The sequence below is a fragment of the Cibotium barometz genome, chromosome 38, assembly GCF_041138505.1.
Source record: "Cibotium barometz isolate CiBa-2024 chromosome 38, ASM4113850v1, whole genome shotgun sequence".
NCBI lineage: Eukaryota > Viridiplantae > Streptophyta > Polypodiopsida > Cyatheales > Cibotiaceae > Cibotium > Cibotium barometz.
The window spans coordinates 39830701-39852514 of NC_141083.1; the positions used below are offsets into that span (position 1 = coordinate 39830701).

General features: G+C 44.8%; 1 protein-coding gene across 1 annotated transcript; it reads right to left on the reverse strand.

The window, feature by feature from the left end:
- Positions 1–5675: 5675 nt before the first annotated feature.
- LOC147616701 (cytochrome c oxidase copper chaperone 1-like) lies at positions 5676–20944 on the reverse strand. The gene is made up of 3 exons (XM_086777778.1): positions 20807–20944; positions 11321–11566; positions 5676–6148 (listed from the first exon to the last, which is right to left on the reverse strand). Exons 2-3 carry the CDS (start codon positions 11531–11533, stop codon positions 6143–6145), a joined length of 219 nt encoding a protein of 72 aa, XP_086633904.1. The 5' UTR covers positions 11534–11566; positions 20807–20944; the 3' UTR covers positions 5676–6142.
- Between the last annotated feature and the right edge of the window lie 870 nt (positions 20945–21814).

Genomic DNA, 21814 nt, shown 5'->3' on the forward strand with positions numbered 1-21814 from the left:
CCCCTCCGGAATCATGCCTATTCTGAGGCTTAACATCCCTGTCTCTCTATAAACGGAACTAAGCTCCACCTCTAGCACCAATCCATAGAGTTTGGCCAATGTATTATGGTCAATCATGATCGCCTTGTAATTATTAGGATCAAATGGATCTTCGACTTTGAGGATGGGGTTGATGGTGTTAGTGGACCAAGAGGGTGGGAATCCTTCACAAAGGGCTCTATTGAACATGAAGGCTACTATTTCTACGGGCACCAGGATATCATCGGCATGTGAGATGTACTCGGTAGTGAGTCCCTCCTGATCCTGAGCTCGGCCATTATGTAGTGTATGAATTGCCTTGAGGACCATGCCCTTTGTGAAGAAGGTGGAGGCGGTGGGGCAGGGATCTGTTGGTGGGGGTAGAGGTGATTGATGGGGATATGATAGAGGGAGCGTGCATAGAAGTGCCATGTGTCCACACATGTGATAGGTGTGGGGGCGCAATGTGCTCGGAGTTTCCTCCAAGCCTCTACAATTCCATCCTAAGAAAAGTTGATATAATTCATCCTCTTTCCAAGCGTAGAACTCTCGTTTCTTGCATTGGGTGAGCTGTTGACAAATCCGTTATGCTTTTGATGCTTCGTGATTTTCCCAATCCGAACCTCATGCTTAAGATGGGAGCATGTGGATCGACATTCGACATTATACCAACAGTTATGGGGCGTGGAACTACAAGATGTCTTGGGGCGGTAGACCGCCACGTGCAGATGAATGAACTGGTGGTAGATGTGTGTGAGTATGGTGGTGAGTTGTGATGTGAGGGTGGGTAGGGGGATAGTAGATTCCACATCCTGGAGTTGGCGGTAGATGTGGTTGGTGTAAATAAGGTCAAGCTCATTATCAAAATGGACCTGGGTGTAATGTGAAATGGAGGGTAGTGGCAGAGGGACAGGTGGTGTGTATGTAAGAGTGAAGAGTGAAAGAGAGGTAGCCATGGTCAGCTTCAAAGGGGGGTGGCAGGATGGAGAATTCATGGAGAAGGTGTGCCAAAGTTGGAGATCCCATAAGGTAGTCCACGGTGCTAGTACCTCCTCAGTGAAGGAAGGAGGTGTGAGAGCATCAAACAAGGGCATCCGGGACATCTCATTATATATAACAAGACCATGTGCAGCTTCCAGGTCTAAGAAATATCTCCCATACACTGTGACCTCAAGATCCTATGATGATCTCTACATCTCCATGTTAGTGATGTCCAGCTCTTGTAGTCTGATAGGGTCATCCATATCAAGTAGTGGAATCTACTAACTCCCCGTCCCAACGTTGAAGTCCCCGAGCAGGAGGCCTTCCCCCAGCTATGATAACTCCATAATATCCCCATATAATGGTAAGTACTGTTGGTGTGAAGTCTTGAGGAGGACGTCTCTCAAGATGGGGGGGCTAGTGTGAGCTAAAGAGGAGGCAACGTAAGTAAATGTGTATAAGCCTAATAAAGCATGACCGAGGCAAGGCTAGGGCCATCTTCAACTGGTTACTCTAATGGACATTAAAAAGGAGAGATACTCGGCAAGAATTGGTTAGTTACAAAGGTAGCAAAAAACTACAACTTCTATAAGCTCCACAAGCCTTTACCTCTGCACCTATAAACCCAGCGTGGAGATGGTTCACCTTTTCTCACAACCCATCCCTCTTCTACAAGACTTGCCTTTGCCAGCTGTTTGGCATTCGAGAATGGTAAGTGAGGTAGGCAGTATGATTTTTCACGTCCAAACTATGCATCACGTCAAATGGTTTATGTGACTGGCCATGCTATGCGACGTGAGGGGAGTGACAAGGTGCAAAATAACACACAGCAATATGGAAGACTCTGCCTCACTACATGCATCCTCATCCTTCTGGGGACGATGCTGAGAATTTGTCGGAGATGGGATCTAAAAAGGACAGCTACCCCTTCTAAGCCATATACTCCTCTTGATGTGTAGCTCTTGCCTCGTAAAGCTAACTCCCACTCATACCCAACTCTGTATGGTAAGGCTCTGATGAGTCTCTGTATAGAAAATGAAATCCCTGCCTGTGAGAATCTCACTCAAACCTCCTACATTGTGCCTTTGCAGTTCTATATTGCTAACCTGAGAGAGAGAGAGAGAGAGAGAGAGAGAGAGAGAGAGAGAGAGAGAGCATGTGTGTGTGGCCAAGTGAAAACGTGCATCGCCAAGTGAAATTTGTGGATTTGTGAAAACGTGTGTCGCCAAGTGAAATCTGTGGATTTGTGAACGTGTGTTCTGAGATAGGAACATGCATGCCTAGGAAAGATAGGAACATGCATGGGGAGAACTTATGAATGTATGTTCGTACATGAGAATGTGCATTCCCACTTTGACACGTACGTACAAAATTATGACATGTCCTACCTGATCATCATGTGGTCTTAATTTCAACCACATGTTTTGACCTTTCTTATCATTATAAGCATTTATGTGGAGAATATTTTCTAACGCTTCCTTGATGATGAGAGAATATTGTGGAGATCTTCCCTGTTAAACTTGTGAACGTGCATTTGGACTTGCGAACCTGCATACCCAAGTCCAAACCAGAGAGAGCAGTTTTATGAGTTTTGGTCTGAAAATCAAGATTTTTTCCTCCAATTTCTCCTTGATGGTTTACCTTACCTCCAATTTCTCCTTGATGGTTTACCTTTCCTAAAATGAATGAAAACTCAAAAAATTATAATGCAAAAAGGAATCAACCAAAATCAAATGAAATTGAATTAAACACTAGATTTTCCATAATTATTTTTTACATGAATCGCATTGCACAGTTCAAAAATATAGCTTGAAGAAGTTACCATGCATGGAGTAATGTTAGCCAATGTAGTTAACAACCACCATGGGGGCCGAATCTTCCTCTTGCCTTCCACTTCATATGGTCCTATTCCAACAATGATAAGACAAGATGGGTAAAGATGTCATATGGATAGTAAAAAAGGATCACTCTCAATGACGATCTCGTCCAAAGGAGGGTCCTCCAACTTCCAACCATCCCATATAAGTTCCACTATGGGAAAGTTGCCATGACCAAAATTAGGCATCACGAACCTCAACTCGAATGGTGCAACATTTAAGGATATCATTGTTCTAGATTTAGTATCCCCAGCTAGGGTACTAACTTTCCTCACTCACCAAAAGGTTAGAGACCAACACAATGCTCCAGTTCTATCCAAGCTACATACGTGCTGGCAAATTAGACTGAGGCATTTACAAGTGAACTCTAGGGCTCTTGTGAGAATCACATAGATAAGGTCATCAAATTGTGCCCACATGCTCACAAAAGTACTATGTCATCCAATCGATAAATAGCCACCACCTCCAATTGCTCATAGGCCTCCCTTGAGAAGCCTAACCTTGTCGACAAACCTAAGCTCAATCGTCCTTGAGAAGCCTAACCTCTTTGATAAACCCGAGCTCATCTTAATAGGGCAAAGTTCCCATTTTCCAAGTGACATAAACACAATAGAGCTAATGGTAGCCACTTGCCATGAATGGTGGTGCAAAATGTCCATATTCTTATTATCTATGATCATATGACAATACGCTAGTTACATTGGAAATTAGACCATATGACCAAAAGACCATACTACATATTGGGATGTGTCAATATGTAGCTAAGACATAGTAAGTTTCAACCTTATTTTTCAAGCAAAAGTGACAATTAGAGAAGCTACTTATCTTTAAAAGTGTGACTTGTTTAAAGAATGTGTTCCAAATCCTATTGAACAGTGATTTGAATATTACCTTGTATCCAAGACGTTTAATTTCTTCATTCACCTCTTGCAAGGTTTGTGCCTAGCTATACACACTACCAATCACCAATTGTTATCATGTTCATCACCATGCATAATGGTGCAACTTTTATGAGGAATTTTGTCATCATTTTTTTTGACCGTGTCATATAAATTATTGCTTTTTTCAACTCTACATGACGTTTCTTTTCAAGCAATAAAAGTATTTTCGTGCTTCCTAGAAACCACTCTTTTTGTTGCTTATATATGTAAAATGTATTCTTTATAATCCGATGTATTTTGTACCACCCCGTAGCAAACACAACTAACTTTGCAAACCTTAAACATGGGCTTTTTGTTGCTTATATATGTAAAATGTATTCTTTATAATCCCATGAATTTTGTACCACCCCGTGGCAAACACAACTAACTTTGCAAACCTTAAACATGGATTTTTTCCTCGCTTCTACATCGACAAAAGCCTGAGAGAAATTATGAGAAACAAAAGTTGCTCAATCACACACGTCTTGTCCTCCAAATATTAATGGCAAGCATGCATCACCTTTCCACAATCTAATTTTAATAATAGTAACATGTATAACACTCTATGGCTACAATACTAAGCATAGTTGTCTTCTTGTCCCAGTGATCCACACTTACTTTAATGTTATTGAGACTTAATGAATTAATTATGGCGCTACTCTTTGTATGATGAAGAAATTTACAAAACATTATGCTACAAATGTTAAGTAGATTTGTTTTTGGCATGATGGGTTCATATGAGGAACACTTGAGATGATAGTAGCGTAATGTGACATGGTTCAACACATAACATCCTTGATCTCCAACATCATGCTTGATTGTGCACTCGATCATGTTTGATTTCACAAGGAACATTGGCATATTAAAGAACCATTCAAATGATTAACAGATTAATTATAATAAAGCTTTTAAGTTACATAATGATACTTCTAATCATAGTTTAAACTACTAAATGATTAGTGATATCTTAATAGTAATTAAGTATTAAACTTGCAAAATGTGATCCTTCAAATCATATTTTAACATTTTAAATTGTATAGATGTATGGTAAGTAGTTCATATAATTATTGGCATACATTAACAATTATTAGTTTTATTAGCTTAACTAGATCTTTGTCCATTACACAAATTTCTCTAAGTTGGCACTTATACCATAGAAATGCTTATAAAAATGCTACATGTTTCTATTCAAATCTCTAATAGCTTGTGCAAAACTAGATATAGGCAAAAGCACACTATCGTTGCACAAAAGTAAGCTCAGATTGGAAGAGCTAACGAAACTATCTCTAAACATGTTTAAGTGCATTTTCTAGTGGTGTAGCAAAGAATGAGGTGAGCATTTTTATTTGAAGGCTTAGGCTTAAGGATAAATTGCTTTGAGGGAACAAATTCCTTTGACAAAAGAGCAACAGCAAGAACATCACACCAATATGTATGGGTATGCCACGAAATTTCGGGTGACGATGGGATGCCATGACACATACCCTTACCCCATGTAAGATTGTAGGGTTGATACTCCACTACAATTGCTACATAAGGCATGTAGGGGGTGATAATAAAAATGAAGCATGCTTTGACAACATATGTGTAACTTATCAAAAAGACTTGCAAAACTTAAGTGCAGGATGCTTGCTTCTAAAAAAAGGTGACGTAACTACATCTTCAAGCATATCAAGGATGCTAACTTTCCCATGCATTGTACAGACCTAGCAAAGTGATAAGAAAGGCAATCCTCAATATTGAAAATGGTGCGTGGCCATTGCCAAAATTACAACTTACAAACACAAGGGGCAAGGGGAAGGAAAGAAGAGAGGAGATAGAAGAAAAAAGAGGGGAAAGGGAGGTAATTCACGAGCAATCTACGCAGATCATTTCTAGAGACAACAATCAATGCCGATCATATGCTTATTTTCTAGATACATACTTAAGCCAAGTGCCTCATAGAATCAAAAGATGTTTCATGCAATAAAGCATCAAGTGATGGCCTTACCATTGACTATCTCAGGCTTTTGAAAATCCTTGTCATTGTAAACTGGTTCATCTTTATCCAGTGAGCAAAGCTACCCACTGCTCACAACTAACCTACCTGCTACCAGATTTTTTATCCAACCAAATGAAGCATTCCCATCCTCATTCTTGATACAAAATTGAAAGGACTACATTCATAAATGGACGTTTGAAGAAGCCGCCAGCAATGTTATATCGAATGAATTTTCTCGTACCAGGATTGCATGTACACATCCATAATTATTGACACCTAACAAAACGTTTGCAAAAATGTGCTGACCAGATTTGCATTACCTCGTCATGTACACATATCTAAATTCTAAATTGAGCCATGTTTCTTCAGACCTGCCAGAACAAAGAAGAGCAGCAAAAGCCAAGTCAATTATTTTCCTGCATCTACATGATGCATAATGCATATTAGAAACAAATGACAATTGAGAAGTTAATAAACCTTGAACCAACCTCAACAAAGACAAAGCAACTTAAAACTAATAACCAAGCACACACACACGACATGCCCCCCCACCCACCCGCCTGCCTGCGGGCAGCCCCTCAACATCCCCATCTTTGCATCCGCAACACACTCCTGTCACCTCTAGCATCCCCCCTTCAACCCAGACCACCTCCTTTCCTTCCCTTATTACACGGAGCTGTCACCCCCGTCCCTCCCAAGGTACTACCATCACATCCCATAGTGCCCCCCCTCCTCCCTCTCCTTTTCCTCCTACCCCACAGCTGTCCCTCCATCACCCTAAGCCTTGTCAAAGGTTTTACACATCCTTAATTACTTGGTGAATGTAATTGTAGCTATAACGCTGCCTGCAAAAGATCCCTGAGATGTCCACACGCCGGACGGCTACCCACAATCTTGCATACCAAGGTGGAGGCCAACAGGGAGGCAACTGTCAAAGCAAGGAGCTGGAGGTCTGCTTCTGAGAAGGAAAGACAAGGGATGGTGGCCTTCGTTGGGGATGATGGAGCAGCTGACATGAAGTCCCCCTGGAGGTGTGAAGACCAGAAGTTGCCGACACTCGCTGAAGAGAAAAAGTAACCCAAAAGCTGAAAACACCTGCCAAAGGAGAGGATGGGCTTTGGCAACGAAAGGCTCGAGGGGGCGGGGGTCGGGGATGACGGAGCAGCTGCCATGAAATCCTCCTGGAGGTGTGAAAACCAGAAGTTGCTGACACTCGCCGAAGAGAAAAACAACCCGAAAGCTGAAAACACCTGCCAAAGGAGAGGACAGGGCTTTGGCAACAAAAGGTGGGGGGATGCACAGGGATCCTTTTTTTAAAAAAAAATATTATTATTAAAAAATCCCCTAGGAGTATGTGAGAGACTTATTTTGAACTGGTGGCGCTTCAAATACCAGAGAGTAACTAAGGTGTCAAAGAATCTCTCTTAGGTTCACTAATGGGGCCAGGAAGGCGAGGAAAGCAAGGCGGAAGAGGGCTGGTGGAAAGGAAGGGGGGCAAAACAGAAGATGGAGCAGCTGACCGGAAGGAAGCGGAAGCTCAACAGGGTGGAGAAGGCCTCCTTATCCCTTCCTGCTTTGCTCTTCAGCCCGGCATCTGCCTTCGCTCGACTCCAGCCTGTTTTCTTCCTCACAGCCCTCGGGCGCCTTGGGCTCAACAGGGGAGAGAAGGAGGGGCCAAGGACGGGAGCTCGTGGCGAAACCAGGCAGCGAGGAGGCGGAGGGCTGAGCAAGAGAGAGGAGCTGGGCGATGGCGGAGGCAACAGGCATGCAGACAGGGAAGCTCCAGCGCTCACATTCAAGATTTTTCAGAACGTTACAATACAAATCCTTGGGCCTTGACCTTAGGATATCTCCTTCATTTCCTTGATGAACTCTGGCCTGTGGGTCCAATAGGCCTTTCTAGCTTCTCCAAACAATCCCATGTCAAAACAACTGCCTACTGGGTGACTTCCAAAAATACCCTGTTATGCAATCGTTTATAGCAAAACACTTGCCTTTGCTCCTCTATTGAAGTGGACATCCAGTGCCTTAGTGGTGTCCATCTTTCCATAGAAATTATCAAACTTCATGTTTTCATCACCTGTCTTGAAATCCTTGCTCTTCTTTCCCTTGTGATTGTCCTCATCTTCCTTCTTCTTACGGTGATAGGAGGAGAGACATCATGTGGCTTAGGAAGCAACACTTTTCACCATAGACTCCCCGGTACTAGTCGAGCACATGGACAGGCTGGCTTCAGGAGAGGATTTACTACCTTGGATCACATACTAACACTTCCGGCACTTATTGAAGAGGGCAGGGCACAGAAGAGAAGGATATACTGCTGCTTTGTGGATTTCCGCAAAGCCTTCGATACCGTACCACGTGCCAGGCTTATGCATAGATTGCATGACATTGAGGTACCCGAGGATATGCAGTGGGGGATATATGCTTTGTATGAGTCTGTGAAACAGGCAGAGGCCTAACTCAAGGCGGACTATCTGATAGGTGACCAGCACGATAGGGGTGAAGCAGGGATGCCCGCTATCGCTCACCCTCTTTGGACTGTACATTGATGCGGACTCTGATTATGTAGACAGATTGGGAGGCCCAAGGGCATGCCGGGTAGGGGTGTTGATACCCATCTTGTTATATGCTGATGATATTGTTCTAATCTCAGATTCTCTGGAGGGATTACATAGACACCTAGATGCATTACAGGCTTTTCTGTGCGGATAGAGATCTGACAGTGAACCTTGGGAAAACCAAGGTTATGGTGTTTAACACCACACAGGCATGGGTGACGAGATCAGAACCTCAGTTCACTTTCCAAGGGGAGCTGGTAGAGTACGTCAAGTCACATGTCTACTTGGGAGTTACTTTCACAAGACCGTGTTTCTCCCTGAAGGAGGCAGCAGCAGCTAGATTAGCTGGAGGGCATGCAGCCTTGGGGACACTTAGAGGCAGTGTGCACACATACAGTTTCAGAAGCCACGCACCAAATTGTGGATATTTGATACGCTTGTCACACCACTGATTATGATGATTGCCCGCATGATTCGGAGCAAATCATCAGTACCACATGAGATTGTTCGGGCTCAGCTGGGTGCCCCACCAGTAGTAACCGAGGCCCTATTCCAGGCAGTTACCTTTTTATAGCGGCTATGGGAGCTCCCTCAGCAAAGGTACTCCCGATTGGCATTGACCTCATCCATACAGTTGGTAGAGGATGGAGATACTCATTGTTGGTACGCTCAGATGAGATCATGGTTTGACCTACATGGTTTGCGGATAGAGGCACTACCACCCTTTCAGTACAGTCTAGATTGTCCATTTTTGGATCTCACCCGCTCAGAGCAAAACCGCATGATCAGGGTGGATATCATCAGAGTGGACACAGAGAGGACATGGACTAGCCCCCTTGAGCCCTTGGGTACGAAAATGGCTCATTACAAGAGCCATTTTCTACACCTCTCACCGGATGATTTTATCACCCGCCCGGCGTACATGGATGTACACCTATCACATGGGATACGTTGTGCCATTGGACAAATCCGGACCTCATCACACCAGCTGTGCAGATTGAGACAGGGCGATATGTGCATCAGATCGTGGATGACCGCATTTGTCAGCTATGCTACCAGGAGGTAGAGACAGAGGAACACTACATTTGCCGATGTACAGTCTATTACGAGATCCGAGGGAGATATCACTGCCTCTCCAAGAGGGTTTTGGGCCGTTACGCATGGAGTTTGAGGATCAGAGATGCCTGGGATTGTTTCTACTTGAGCTCAGGGACACAGAGAGACCCTCTTGGCAGACAGGAGACCGAGCCATGATGTACCTAGACAGAGGACCCTGACAGATTTCTTTGGCACCAACACCAGCAACCCAACCCACACACCTCCTGATACCTCCTCCATTGGGCCATCAGGGCACCGACCACGCTCCCAAGGAGTCACCACAGATAGAGCAATTATCTTATGTCGTGCTAGTCGGCCACGCCCACCAGGATCCCGACCACGGCATCCTCACCATCGCCAGATCAGAGCCATTATTGCTCGGCATCGGAGGCGCCTACCTCGCTTCTACGACCTCTCCATTCTAGACAGCCCCATGGCAGAGATACTTGATCCAAGGAGAGGGCAACACTTCAACTGATCAGCATACATGGATCTACCTGATATACATTTTTCAGTATTTTCCAGTATTTTCTACTCAGTATCATCTCGGAGTCTTACAGTTATGTTCTTATAACTGTAGGACAATCAGTTTATTGTACTTTTTAGTCTCATTTAGTTGTTCTCGTTGATGAGACACCAACTTCAGATGTACTCTCAGTTTTGGTCTCATAGGCCACTATGGCCTCTTAGAGACGTTAATATATCATTTCATTTCATTTCTATGCCTCCATGCTTGCTTTCTATCATGCTTCAGACCAGAAGACGACAATACTTTTGAATGGTACATTCCCACAGAGAGAGATTTTATAAGAATGCCTCGTAGGCTGAACACAGCTCCCTTCTCTTACTTGGCGTCTAAGACTGGGGATTTTCTTCTGGCTTTTGTGGTGGCATCAACTACAGCCACTTAACAAAAGATTGTTTACGCTTTCAACACCATCTGCCCTTGATTATGTTTCAGCTAACAGCCCTTGGGGAAGTAAATAGGTAAAGGCCAATTCTAAGAAGGATCGACCCCTACATGTTTCTCACAAGCTGCCTTCTTCTCCTCGGCCAAAAGATCCTGATAATCTCCTGTCCTGAGCAACCGATAGCCAGGCAGCTTCCATTAGACGCAATCACGAGCTCTGCTTTGACTAAGTCCTATGCCCACACTGGGATTAAGAGGAGGTTTGTACCCGTATTGGTACAAGAAAGGCCTGTGCCCATATTGGAACTAGAAAGGCTTGTTCCCTTTCCTGAACATGTAGGGCTTACATCTGTATCAATACAAGAAAAGCTTGTGCCCACACCTGGCACCAGAAAGACCCGAGGCTTGTGTCCATTCTGGTACAAGAGAATTCCAAGCCAGAATTCGATATTTTCAAATGTTTTCCACATGTAAATATTTTATTAAGCTCTGTGAGATGAAGGATTTTCTATGATGTTTTATTCACGAGATTTACGGTGAGTTGCATGGACACGAACTTGAGGTGAGTATTTTACCCAATTTTATTAAATTATGTGTTTTCCTAACCTTTATTTTGAGGGTGTTTCATTAATAAAGATGGGAAAGCACAAGTGATTTACTTGGACAAAGCCCAAACATGGACTTACGGGAAACCCAAACATGGATTTATGGGGACAAAACAACGTGGATTTATTGGAAAGCAATGTGGGGGGCATCATGGAGGTTTCTTTAAAGGCGTTGGAAGCTGCGTATGGGAGCCATACATCTAGTACCTTAACTTTCAAACCAAAAAGCTTAACCTTAACATCTAGAACCATACAACACAACCTTTGTACGATGTGGCACGTGTTATACCAATTATATTGCCATAACATTCACACAAGCTAGCAGCAGCAATAACTTTCCAAACCAAACAGCAAAATCAAAACACTCACATTGAAACCCTCTGCCCGAAGACAGCGAAGGTGTGCTTCAATCCACTTGTTGCAGTATTCTGGACCGTGCTCAGCAATACATTCATCACGCAATCTCTTTGTTTCTGGACACGCACAACAAATTTTCTTCTTGGGTTTCGATTCTTGCTCAGCACTTTGCTTGGCTGGAGATCCTGATTCTGAAGTAGCCATAATCTCTTTACCAAGAGCCATTTATATCAGCCTCAAGGTCTCAGCCACACAGTACTACAGGAATTATAAAACTGTCTTAGCTTTGGAATCATATACCCTCATATGATAGCACTAGATCAAAACTTGTAAATTGAGAAAATAATTTCACTTTTTCAACAAGAAACTAACACAAAGCGAAGGAGACACTAGAAAAGTTTTGCATAGAATATGAGGATAAAATTTTTGTTCAACTGATAGAGTATCTACTATCTACTGAAACAAGTTGTCATGTGCATCCCGCACTTGGATGCCACATGGACATATCTGTACAGCAAGTGAAAGAATTAGAGTGGTAACTAGCCCTTTGTGAGAACTTGTCCGAGACACGTCAACCAAGGATCCACTGTAGACGGTCATGGACAGGTGTGCATGTCCCGCACGTCTGTGTACCATGTTGGAGTGGAGACAAAGGTAGCAGCACACACACATGCAGCAAGAAAGCACAGATAGAGAAGCACAACACAAAGTAGATTGATGAGAATGAGTGAAGTACAAGTGAAGTGACATGATAAGGTCACTTACACACTCACTCATAAGAGTGTGTACACATGTTCAAGGGAAAAAACTATGCAAATTCCAAGGAATTCGGTACTCAGTGGGAACACGCATTGGACACCACAAGACCATGCCATTTCTTGTACGGGATGGTGTCATGTGCAAGATATGTGCTGGCCAATCCCAGGGCTAATCCCTAAAGGGGCAACGGATAAAAAATTAGACTAGAACCAGATTTGGAGCTTGTGCTACTAGGTTTGGGGCAAGAGAACCTTGTGGAAAGGGACAAGAGGCTGTCAGCCAGGTGTTGATGGAGTTCCCTCTGTCGGCTGCAGTAAATATCTGAATATTTGTCTTGGAGCTGGCCGACAGCAAGTCGGCCAATCCATGAAAGCAATTCAGTCCTATGAAAGGGACACACTTGCTCATCGTGAGGCACTCGCTCCTCTAGGGAGATAGAGTCACTAGAGTAGGGTTTCTACCTTTTCATGAAGGCAACCTATGGCTGTAAGATTGTACATCCTTTTTGTACCATATGAATATACTGAATACTCAACCATCTCTCTCTCTCTCTTCTGTATGTGTTTTGCATCAAGCACGTTCCAAGATTGTGTTTAGGTGCCATCATTTGGTCCCTTCACCAGTCTTGATCAGTGTTTCACACACTGGGCAGAACCAAGGTGTGAACGGGGATTTTCCACAGAAGAAAGCTACAGCATTTTACAGGCATGGTTTGGCCTAAAAGATGGCCATTCAGCATGAGCAGCATGGGATTTTATTCATCAAAGTGACTTATAGTATTTATAAGTCGATGTGTTCACATATCATTAATGATGGACTGGACATATTATTGTTTTTAAGCTTGGACAGGTGGACAAGAGGAGGCACCTAGATGAAACTTGGGCATCAAGCCAAGAAAAGCATAAAAGTTGATATTTTTGGGCTAAAACTTCCTCCGTGCATCTAGTTCTCTAGAACTACCATGCTGTAATACTGGCAACAATCTCCCAACTAGTGTCAATCCTCTGTCTGGGGGGGTGAATAATCAAAGTGAGGGACATCCTGCAATAAACTATGCTGGGCAATACCTCTATGAATGAAAATAGCAAAATCTATACCACTGCCCTCATAAAAGAGCTGCGGACCGGACAGGGAGAGCCAAGCAACTGTCCCCCAAGTCACATGCATGGCTTGGCTACTCAATTTGCCCATAAGTTGAGCTACAGAACCCCAAATCTGTTGTGCAGTGCTGCATCCCCATAAACAATGTTGTACAGTCTCAGAATCTGCCACACACCTAGGGCAGGAAGATGCTACACTGAAAACCTATCTCCACTAATTGGTGGGGAGATCACCATGTAAGAATAACCAAAAGAAATGAGAGATATGGCTCCTTCTGTATGAGTGCCAAAGTCTATGCCAATATCTACGCTCTATCACTGGAGAAATATCATAGCTCTCCCAATGAGGCCTGAGAGTAGGGATCCTATGCATCTATTGAGTGAGGAGAAGTGAGGCATTCCGGACAGTGAAACTGAAAAAAGAAAGGCTTTTCAAAGGATCAAAGGCATCAATCCACTCCCACTCTCCTGGATCCCACTGAAGATATCTGCTAGGACTGCCACCATATAACCACAAACACCAAGAGCTCTGAGTCACTATCTGAGGAGAAGAGTCAATGAACCAATGCTTCCCCGAACGACCAACAATCCTCACTGGACTAAGCCTAGTATCTGGGATGATCTCCTCCATACTACATCTCCTCAGTCTCCCTCCAGGCATGATAGAGTAAATGATGCAATCTGTAGCCTCCTGGCCCGGGAGAGCAATGACCTGCAGAGGTATGGCTATCCTCGAAAAGACTCCCAGCCAACTCGGATGATAGTCTCCATGAAAGGTCCCAGAGAGCCACTCATGCGGAATAGCTGCATCAATCTTATCAATACGAATGCGAGAGCCCCTAAGATGTTAAATGGATGCAACTCTCCGATCCTCCGAGAGACTCTTCTTAAAGTCTTCCAAGCAAGAACTGTGTATGCAGATCTCTCCCATCCTGACCACTGCATATAACGAGATGCACCAAGTGGCCGACCGGCCTCATCCCTGATGAGCTCGTTCCACATAATAACTTGTCGGTCAGCCTCATCCAAAGACCTAGGAAGTCTTTGTCACAAAAAAGATCTCATGCTTCTCCATGCTAACAATGGCTCCAATAAGAGGGGAACATGGTGCCTTGATATCAGCCTCTATGAACAAAAATCGTGTGCTGGGCATCCATTCTCTCCCGACCCGGGGTGTACATCCAGAAATCTGAGACATGAAAAAACCCTTCCAAGGCTCAGTGCGCCTGTTAGGAAACCTCTGACCACAAGTTTGCAGAGCAACGCCCTACACTGAACATCCGGATCGATAATATTCAAGCGCCCCTCTCGTTTGAGCTGAATAACTGTGAGCCAAGCTACCTTGGCACGAGTGTCTGAGGTGCCATCCAAACCCAACCAGAGAAAATTGTGGATCAATCTCCGCAATTGACCAATGCATGCACAAGAGAAGCACCAACAAGAGGCAATAAACCAAGCTGAGGCAAGCAATACCTAATTAGCTACCAAAGCTCTAGAAGCTAAATCTAATCTCCTAGAGCTCCAATGAAGGAGCTTCTTCCGGATACTCATAAGTACTGGAGCAAACAACTGTGCACGAGAAATATCAATCCCAACCTGGCATCCCAAATATCTAGCAGTGCATCCTCTACTAATCCAAGTAAAACCAAGCTCTGCATCCAAAACAACTCTCAGTGAATCACTAACCCAAAAACCAACAGATTTGTGCCAATTAATGAGTGCCCCTGCTGCCAAACAAAACTCCTCTAGTGCTACCCGGAAGGAACATAAGCATATATGTGAAGCCTCCAAGAACATGGCTGTGTCATCAGCTAACTCAAGAGTCAACCAATTCCTCTTGACTACCAAGAGGCAACCTCAATCCAGAAATACCAGCAGTGGAGCCGAGAAAGATGCGAATGGCCTCTACGACTATGATATATAATAATGGGGCTAAAGGACAAACCCTGCCGTACTGAGCGAGAAATCTGAAACCGCTCTCTTCTATCACCCACAAGCGAGCACACTACTGTGGGCATCACAATACATGCATGAAACTCCCTTGATCCATCTTTGAGAGAAGCCCATATGGCTAAGAGTACCCTCAAGGAAGTCCCAATCCACTCTATCATAGGCCTTCTCAAAATCCAAGAGCAGAATGGCTAAGGGCTGATTGCTTGCTTTAGCCCATTCGATGGCCTCCCAAAATGAGAAAATGATCAAGGATGCGTACATGGGGTGCTGATCCATGGCAATTCGGATCTCTAATACATAAAACCACTAGGCAATGATCCGATTTAGAGGTGCCTGTAGCAATAAAAGTATGCCCCCCCACCCAATCATCCACATAAAACCTGTCTAACCATGCATAAATACATCATGCATCCCTTCTCCTGTTAGACCATGAATAAAGAACAATGGAGGGTCTCCTCGAAATGTCATCCTCATGCCAACAATCTCTGCCATGAATGGAGAGTATAAACCTCTCCCAAGACACTCTTCCAAGAGGATGAACGAAGCCCACCTCTTTTATCCATTGGCATCTCAACCATGTTAAAATCCCCACCAATAATCCAATGGTCGGCAAGAGGCATCAGTGCAGTGAGAGATTTGTAGAAGACAATCCTCTCACCTCTATGGTTAGGAGCGAGAATACCAATGCGTGTAGTACCCTACATAAGAAGAATCCACTGCACTCTCGTAGTCAAAATGACACCATCTCCAATGATACAAGGCAAGATCAAAGCTGAAACAAAGATCCAGACACCACCCTTGGTACCAAGGGCTGGTGACCAAAAGGTGTGTCCCAAGAGAAGCTTGACTAATCTCCCACACTGGCTAGCATCCAATTTATGCTCTTGCAAGTGCAATACATCCATAGGTCCACCTATAAACTGCACAATGAAGCTGGGTTTTTACAATTTGTTTCCGCCGACGCGGAAAAAAACCCCCAAGACCCTGAATGTTCCAAGAGACAATCCTCGTAAGGACTCAGAGTAGGAACGACCAATCTCATGGTCGACGAAGGACCCCCTTTAGAGACAAAAGTACGTCTCGCATAGATAAGAGAGGCAAAATCTAACAATTTAAACCTTACCTCTCTCCCACTCCGGGGAAAAGCCAAGGCTAGTCCTCAAAGCTGGAGAGGTACCATGACAATGCGAATGCGCAACATCATCCTCAAGGGTACAATCATCATGTAGCATCCTCCTGTGAAGGATCCAGATCATGTGCCTGCAAAGCCTCATTCTCCAAAGAAGGATCAACATCCTGTGAGGCAAGAGCTACATAAGGGTTAGGGTGCTCCACAAGGGGTGTGGGTGAAGGGGCAAGTACCGGGGTCCGAAGGTGCCTGCCATCCCTAACCACAACCGAACGCTGTGTGGTCTTTTGTGGCAAAGGAGCAACTGGAGTCTCGACAACTGCAGAAGGCATCTGATGGGTAGGACCACCCTGCCTCCTAGCATGGCCCCTCGATCTGGGACAATCTCTAGCAATGTGGCCCTGTGGACGCAAATCCGACAGTGGTCAGGTCTGCCCAATCTCCATCCTTTGGCGGAAATGAGATCCGTCGGGTCTCTAAAGCATAATATAATCGTCAGTAATCAATGGATCAGGAACAAGCACAAGGACCAAGAGTACACCATCAAGAGTGGCGGTAGCAACCACGGAAGCTGAGGTGGGAGAGCTCGGAAGGACTGGTACCTCTAGAACCTGGCCAAAGGATGCCCCTATGGAAGCTAAAAGCTTCCAATAGGACGGAGGAAGAGCAAGGAACCGCAGTGAGACCGGGGTAAGGCACTCATCCTCTGCCGCTAGATAAAAGCCCACCTGGTCCTAAAAGAAGAAAATCTTCCTAGGGCCAAGAGGGAAGGGGTTGCCAGCCAAAACCTAAGAAGTAGCTTCTGAAGAATGAAAGTCCAAACTCCACCTGGAAGAAGCCTCGACCAAGCAAACGAGTATCCTGGAAATGCACAATCAACTCCGAAGGGAGAGCTACTAGAAGCCATTCACAGCCTGCCATAGTCACAAGGGACAGGGGACGGGGACGGGGACGGGACGGGGGACGGCCATAAGTAGGGAACGGGGACGGGGACGGGACGGGGGACGGCCATAAGTAGGGAACGGGGACGGGGGAGGGAACCGCACTCAAAAAATACTTTTTTTTTTATTTTTCTACTCTACACTTATTCTACTTTGAAGTACATCAAAATGAGCACAAATTTACACTAAAATGATAAGCTTTTGAGTCATATTAATAATTAAGTAGATACAAAATGAGTCATGACTCAAGAGTCAGGAGTCAGGACTAAGCCTTAAGGAGGCAGAATACATGGACGGACTCAAATGAGTCAATGACAAAAAAGTGCTGAAGACTAGAGGCTAGAGGCTAGAGCTAAGTAGTAAGGCCCATGAATCATGATCCATGAATGATCATCCACGTGAAGTGCTCGCCTCATGGTCATGGGTAGCTTGTGCCAAAGAAGCATCAAGCTCATCCTCAGTCTCATCCTCACTGGCATGCTGCTCCTGCACCTCATCCTCTTGTTGCTCTTCTTGTTGACTCATCTCCCACTCGGTGAAGGAATCTGCCTTCTTGGTCACGCTCTTGCAAAGCATTCGCAAGTTCGCGCTGACGAAGACAAGGTCATTGGCACGCTCTACCCCGAGTGGGTTCCTCTTCCTAGAGGCAATATGGCTGTAGGTACTCCAAAGTTGCTCCAAGCAAGAGGAGCTCACGGCCTGGCTAAGTATGCGGATGGCAAGCTGCTGCAGCTCCGGTCCATCTGAACCAAAGTCCTCCCACCATAGAGCAGCACCAACTTTGGAGCGGTCAACCTGTGCATCATGACAGCCATAGGAGCCATGAAATGACCTGTACATCGAAAGCTGGTCCCTGATCTTGTGCCTAACCGATGCATCAGGCACAAGACGATCCAAGATGATCCTCCATCCAGCGCCTCCCGGTCGCTCTCCTGCTTGTTGCCTTGGAATTCTGGGTCCACCACATAAGCTGCTACATGCAATGGAGAGTAGTAGGAATTCCACCTTCCTAGACACAAGGCATGGATCTCCTCGTATCTGTCTTCGTCAGGCACGAAGTCTTTCAACTTCTCTATCATGCGATTCATGGCTTCGTAGACCTTGCCTATGCATGGTTGCATAGCGTCTACAATCCTCAATAGGTGGACTATGGACCTCACCATAGCATCTGAGGTCTTCACACGCTCCCACCAAGAGGCGTCATCCGCCCGTAGCCTACACTCTTGGCAAGTGTTTGTATGGAACTCTAGCATGGCGACAAACTCGTCGCTAAGGAAAAGCCCCCTCAAAGCACCGCTACAATCCTTCAACCGGCCCAACATGAGAAAGTTGTAGGCAAACCGGGTGTCGGAATATTTGAGGAGAGAGAGAGAAACAGGACCTCTTGTTGAACTCATGCCGAAGTCTTTGGTGGTTGAGGACAAAGGAGACCATGGTGTTGGCCTCCTCAATGAGCGGGCTGATCCATGGTAATGCCCCGATGTCCTTGAGGAGGTTGTTTAGGCAATGAGCCATACAAAAGGACACCGTGACATGTCCATACATACCTTGGAGAATAGCTCCCGCCGCCCTATTGGAAGGCTCCCCATCCGCAACAAAGCCCACTACATGCTCGGGGCCAACGATCTCCATGGTCCACCGCAAGCACATCCGCGCGCATCCAAGTGCCGGATGCATCATGAGATGAGATGAAGTACATCTCTCCGCGGGAATATGCAACCATGCCGTGAATACTCCTCTTGCGGGTGTCACCCCATCCATCCACAATGAGGGAGTCCCATTGCCGCTTTGTGTTGTCGGCCGCTTGCTCTACAATGCGCTTCTCCTTCTCGAGCAATGTAGTGCGCAAGCTCTCGGACGAGGGGGGCGTATAGGTTGAGCCATACTCCCCAATCTCATTAACCATGACCTTGAAGTATTCCGACCTATTCAAGAAAGTAATTTACTAATGAGAAGGGGACTAGGATGATGAAAACATGAATGATGAATTGGCAATGAACGATTGCACTTACCTAGCCGCTTGAAAGGCAATGTGGTCGTGGAAGAAGAAGCGGGCCACCACCATATCCACCCTTCAACTTGGGGTTCCAATTCTCCCCAAGTGTAGATTGTCGCCGTGGGCCACGTAATGATTGAGAGGCCGTGGAGATGGAGGGTGCCGGCGTCGTGGATGGAGTAACATTCCGACTTGATGGTGAAGGTGATGGTGTGCATGATCCTGATCCACCACATGACTCCATTGTAGAGGCTTGAGTTCCTCTCCCCATCGTCGCGGGATCCACAGCCACTCGTGGTGTCCTTCTTGTCGCTTCGACCGCTTCGTAGACGCTAAGCTTGTCAAGAAGTTCCCGTCTCTTCTCGGGCGTGACATTCGTGCAAAACCTCACCTCATGCCCACTCTCATGCAAGAGGTGGGCTCGCACTTTGTCGGCGCCACCCGTTCGCCGGTACAGGCAAAGCTTACATACCCATGGCCGAGAACCGCCTCCATGAACGGATGTGGTGTAGTTAACCTCCTCCCACCATGTCTCCACCACAATGCATTGTTGGCAACCCAATTCTAACAATAAGTCACCAGTGCGCTAAGGGACAAGGGTATGCATGCAAGGGGACAACATTGGAACAAATGAGCAGTCATGGAGTGGAATTAGAGGCTAAACAAGAGATTCGATTAAGTGCCAAGGAAGAAGTATGACAAAGCAGAGCAATCAAGGGATGATGACAATACCCTTTTTCGATGTACATAATACATGGAACACATGTCATATGTTTTGCGTTAACGTTCCTACTACAGGGTGCTTAAGGCATGAAGGCTTCCGCTATGTCACAGTTGTGCCCCTAGATCAATCCTGTGCAAACCTTAATGCTCAAGGTAACCCAATGACCATGTTGCTTTATTGATAGAACTTGCAATCGTTGCCTATGCTACCTGACACATGCATCTGAAGCTTGATGCACCCGACATACCCTCCTACTTATTTTTAAGCCAGAGGGCTGGGGTATCAGACCATCCATACTTTGATAAAGTCCATCTTCAAGTCTTGTATCTCGAATCGGAACAGGCATTGTTGATGGTGATGAAAACAAATTTTGTAAAAAAATCTTTACAAATCCCATGCAAAACTTGCCTCTTTGGCAATGACAGCTACTAGGCATTGCTCCTTGGAAACCTGAGGCAAATCTTCGAAATGTCTCAAGAAATGATCTAGCTCAAGGAAAGCCTTTTGCCCGAGCCCCTTTTCCGTCCCTCTCTCGATGTGCTTTCTCTTTCTTGGCATTTCATTGGTGGATGGGGTATGGCCTTCTGTGCGGTAAAAAAATTCACCCAAAAAAAAGGATACGACAATTCTTTTTCGATAGATTCAAAGACAGAACACAGGCTCTCTCTCTCTCTCTCTCTCTCTCAGCTTAACTTACCTCAGAAACCCCCCAGCCCACCCTCCACCCACCCCCCCCCCCCCCCCGCTCCACACACACACACACACACACACATTTTTTTATCAGGTCAATAGCAAAGTTTTCTTGATGTGATTCCGGAGAAAATGAAATAATTAATGAAAAAAGGAATTCCAAACCAAACCTATGTAATTAACAGAAGAATCGAAAACAATGATACCTGTAGAATTGGCAACAAAGGACACTCCTTCGCGGGGAAGGAGAAATAGACTGACTTTGCCGTGGAACGCACGCAAAAACATCGAGTTTCGTTTCATACGTAGCCGTCCAACGTGTTTAAATCTATGCCAAGATTACTTTTCTTCGGAGATTACTTTTCGGAATTTGGAAAGTTTATTTCTTCAAAATTTTGAGAGTTCTTTTTTCTTAAGGCTATAGACCAAGCAATTCGCAATCTATAAATTGAGTTCAATGGTGAATAGGGGCCTCAAATGAGTTTTAAAAAAAAGAAAAAACAATTAATTAGTGACAATCTTTGGACTAAGGCTGACGTGATCAATTGAACTTTAAAGTCTTATATATGTAAAGGGTGGTGTGATGATAGGGTGCACCCCTTGCTGTTCGAGGCCCTGCTTCAACTACCAGGAAAATGCTCCCCAAGGAGACAAAGAATCTCTTCACCAGCATATAGCTTGTTTACATCTTCGCTTGTTCTTCTTCATTGTCGTCACCACCTTCGACTTATAGCATCACGGGTAAAGAGATCACCACAACAGAAGGACTCGCCTTCGAAGATTAGGTTCAGTGGACAGAGACCCTATCTGCCAGCCAAGCCATAGTAGTTGCCGCACATAGGTAACACAAGTGCATACAAACTTCTCGAAAACACACAATTAATATGTGTGTGTGTGTGTAAATATGTTTATTTATATATGTAATATAACCACGCTTTCATGTAAGGAGAGTTTAAAATGTGATGTTGCATGTATATTTTGGTCATAAATAAAACATGTGTGTGTGTGTGTGTGTGTGTGTGTGTGTGTGTGTGTGTGTGTGTGTGTGTGTGTGTGTGTGTGTGTGTGTGTGTGTAAATATGTTTATTTATATATGTAATATAACCACACTTTCATGTAAGGAGAGTTTAAAATGTGACGTTGCATATATATTTTTGTCATAATGTCTTTTGTATCTAGTTTAGAAGTAGAAGTCTAGAAGACCATTTTTGGGA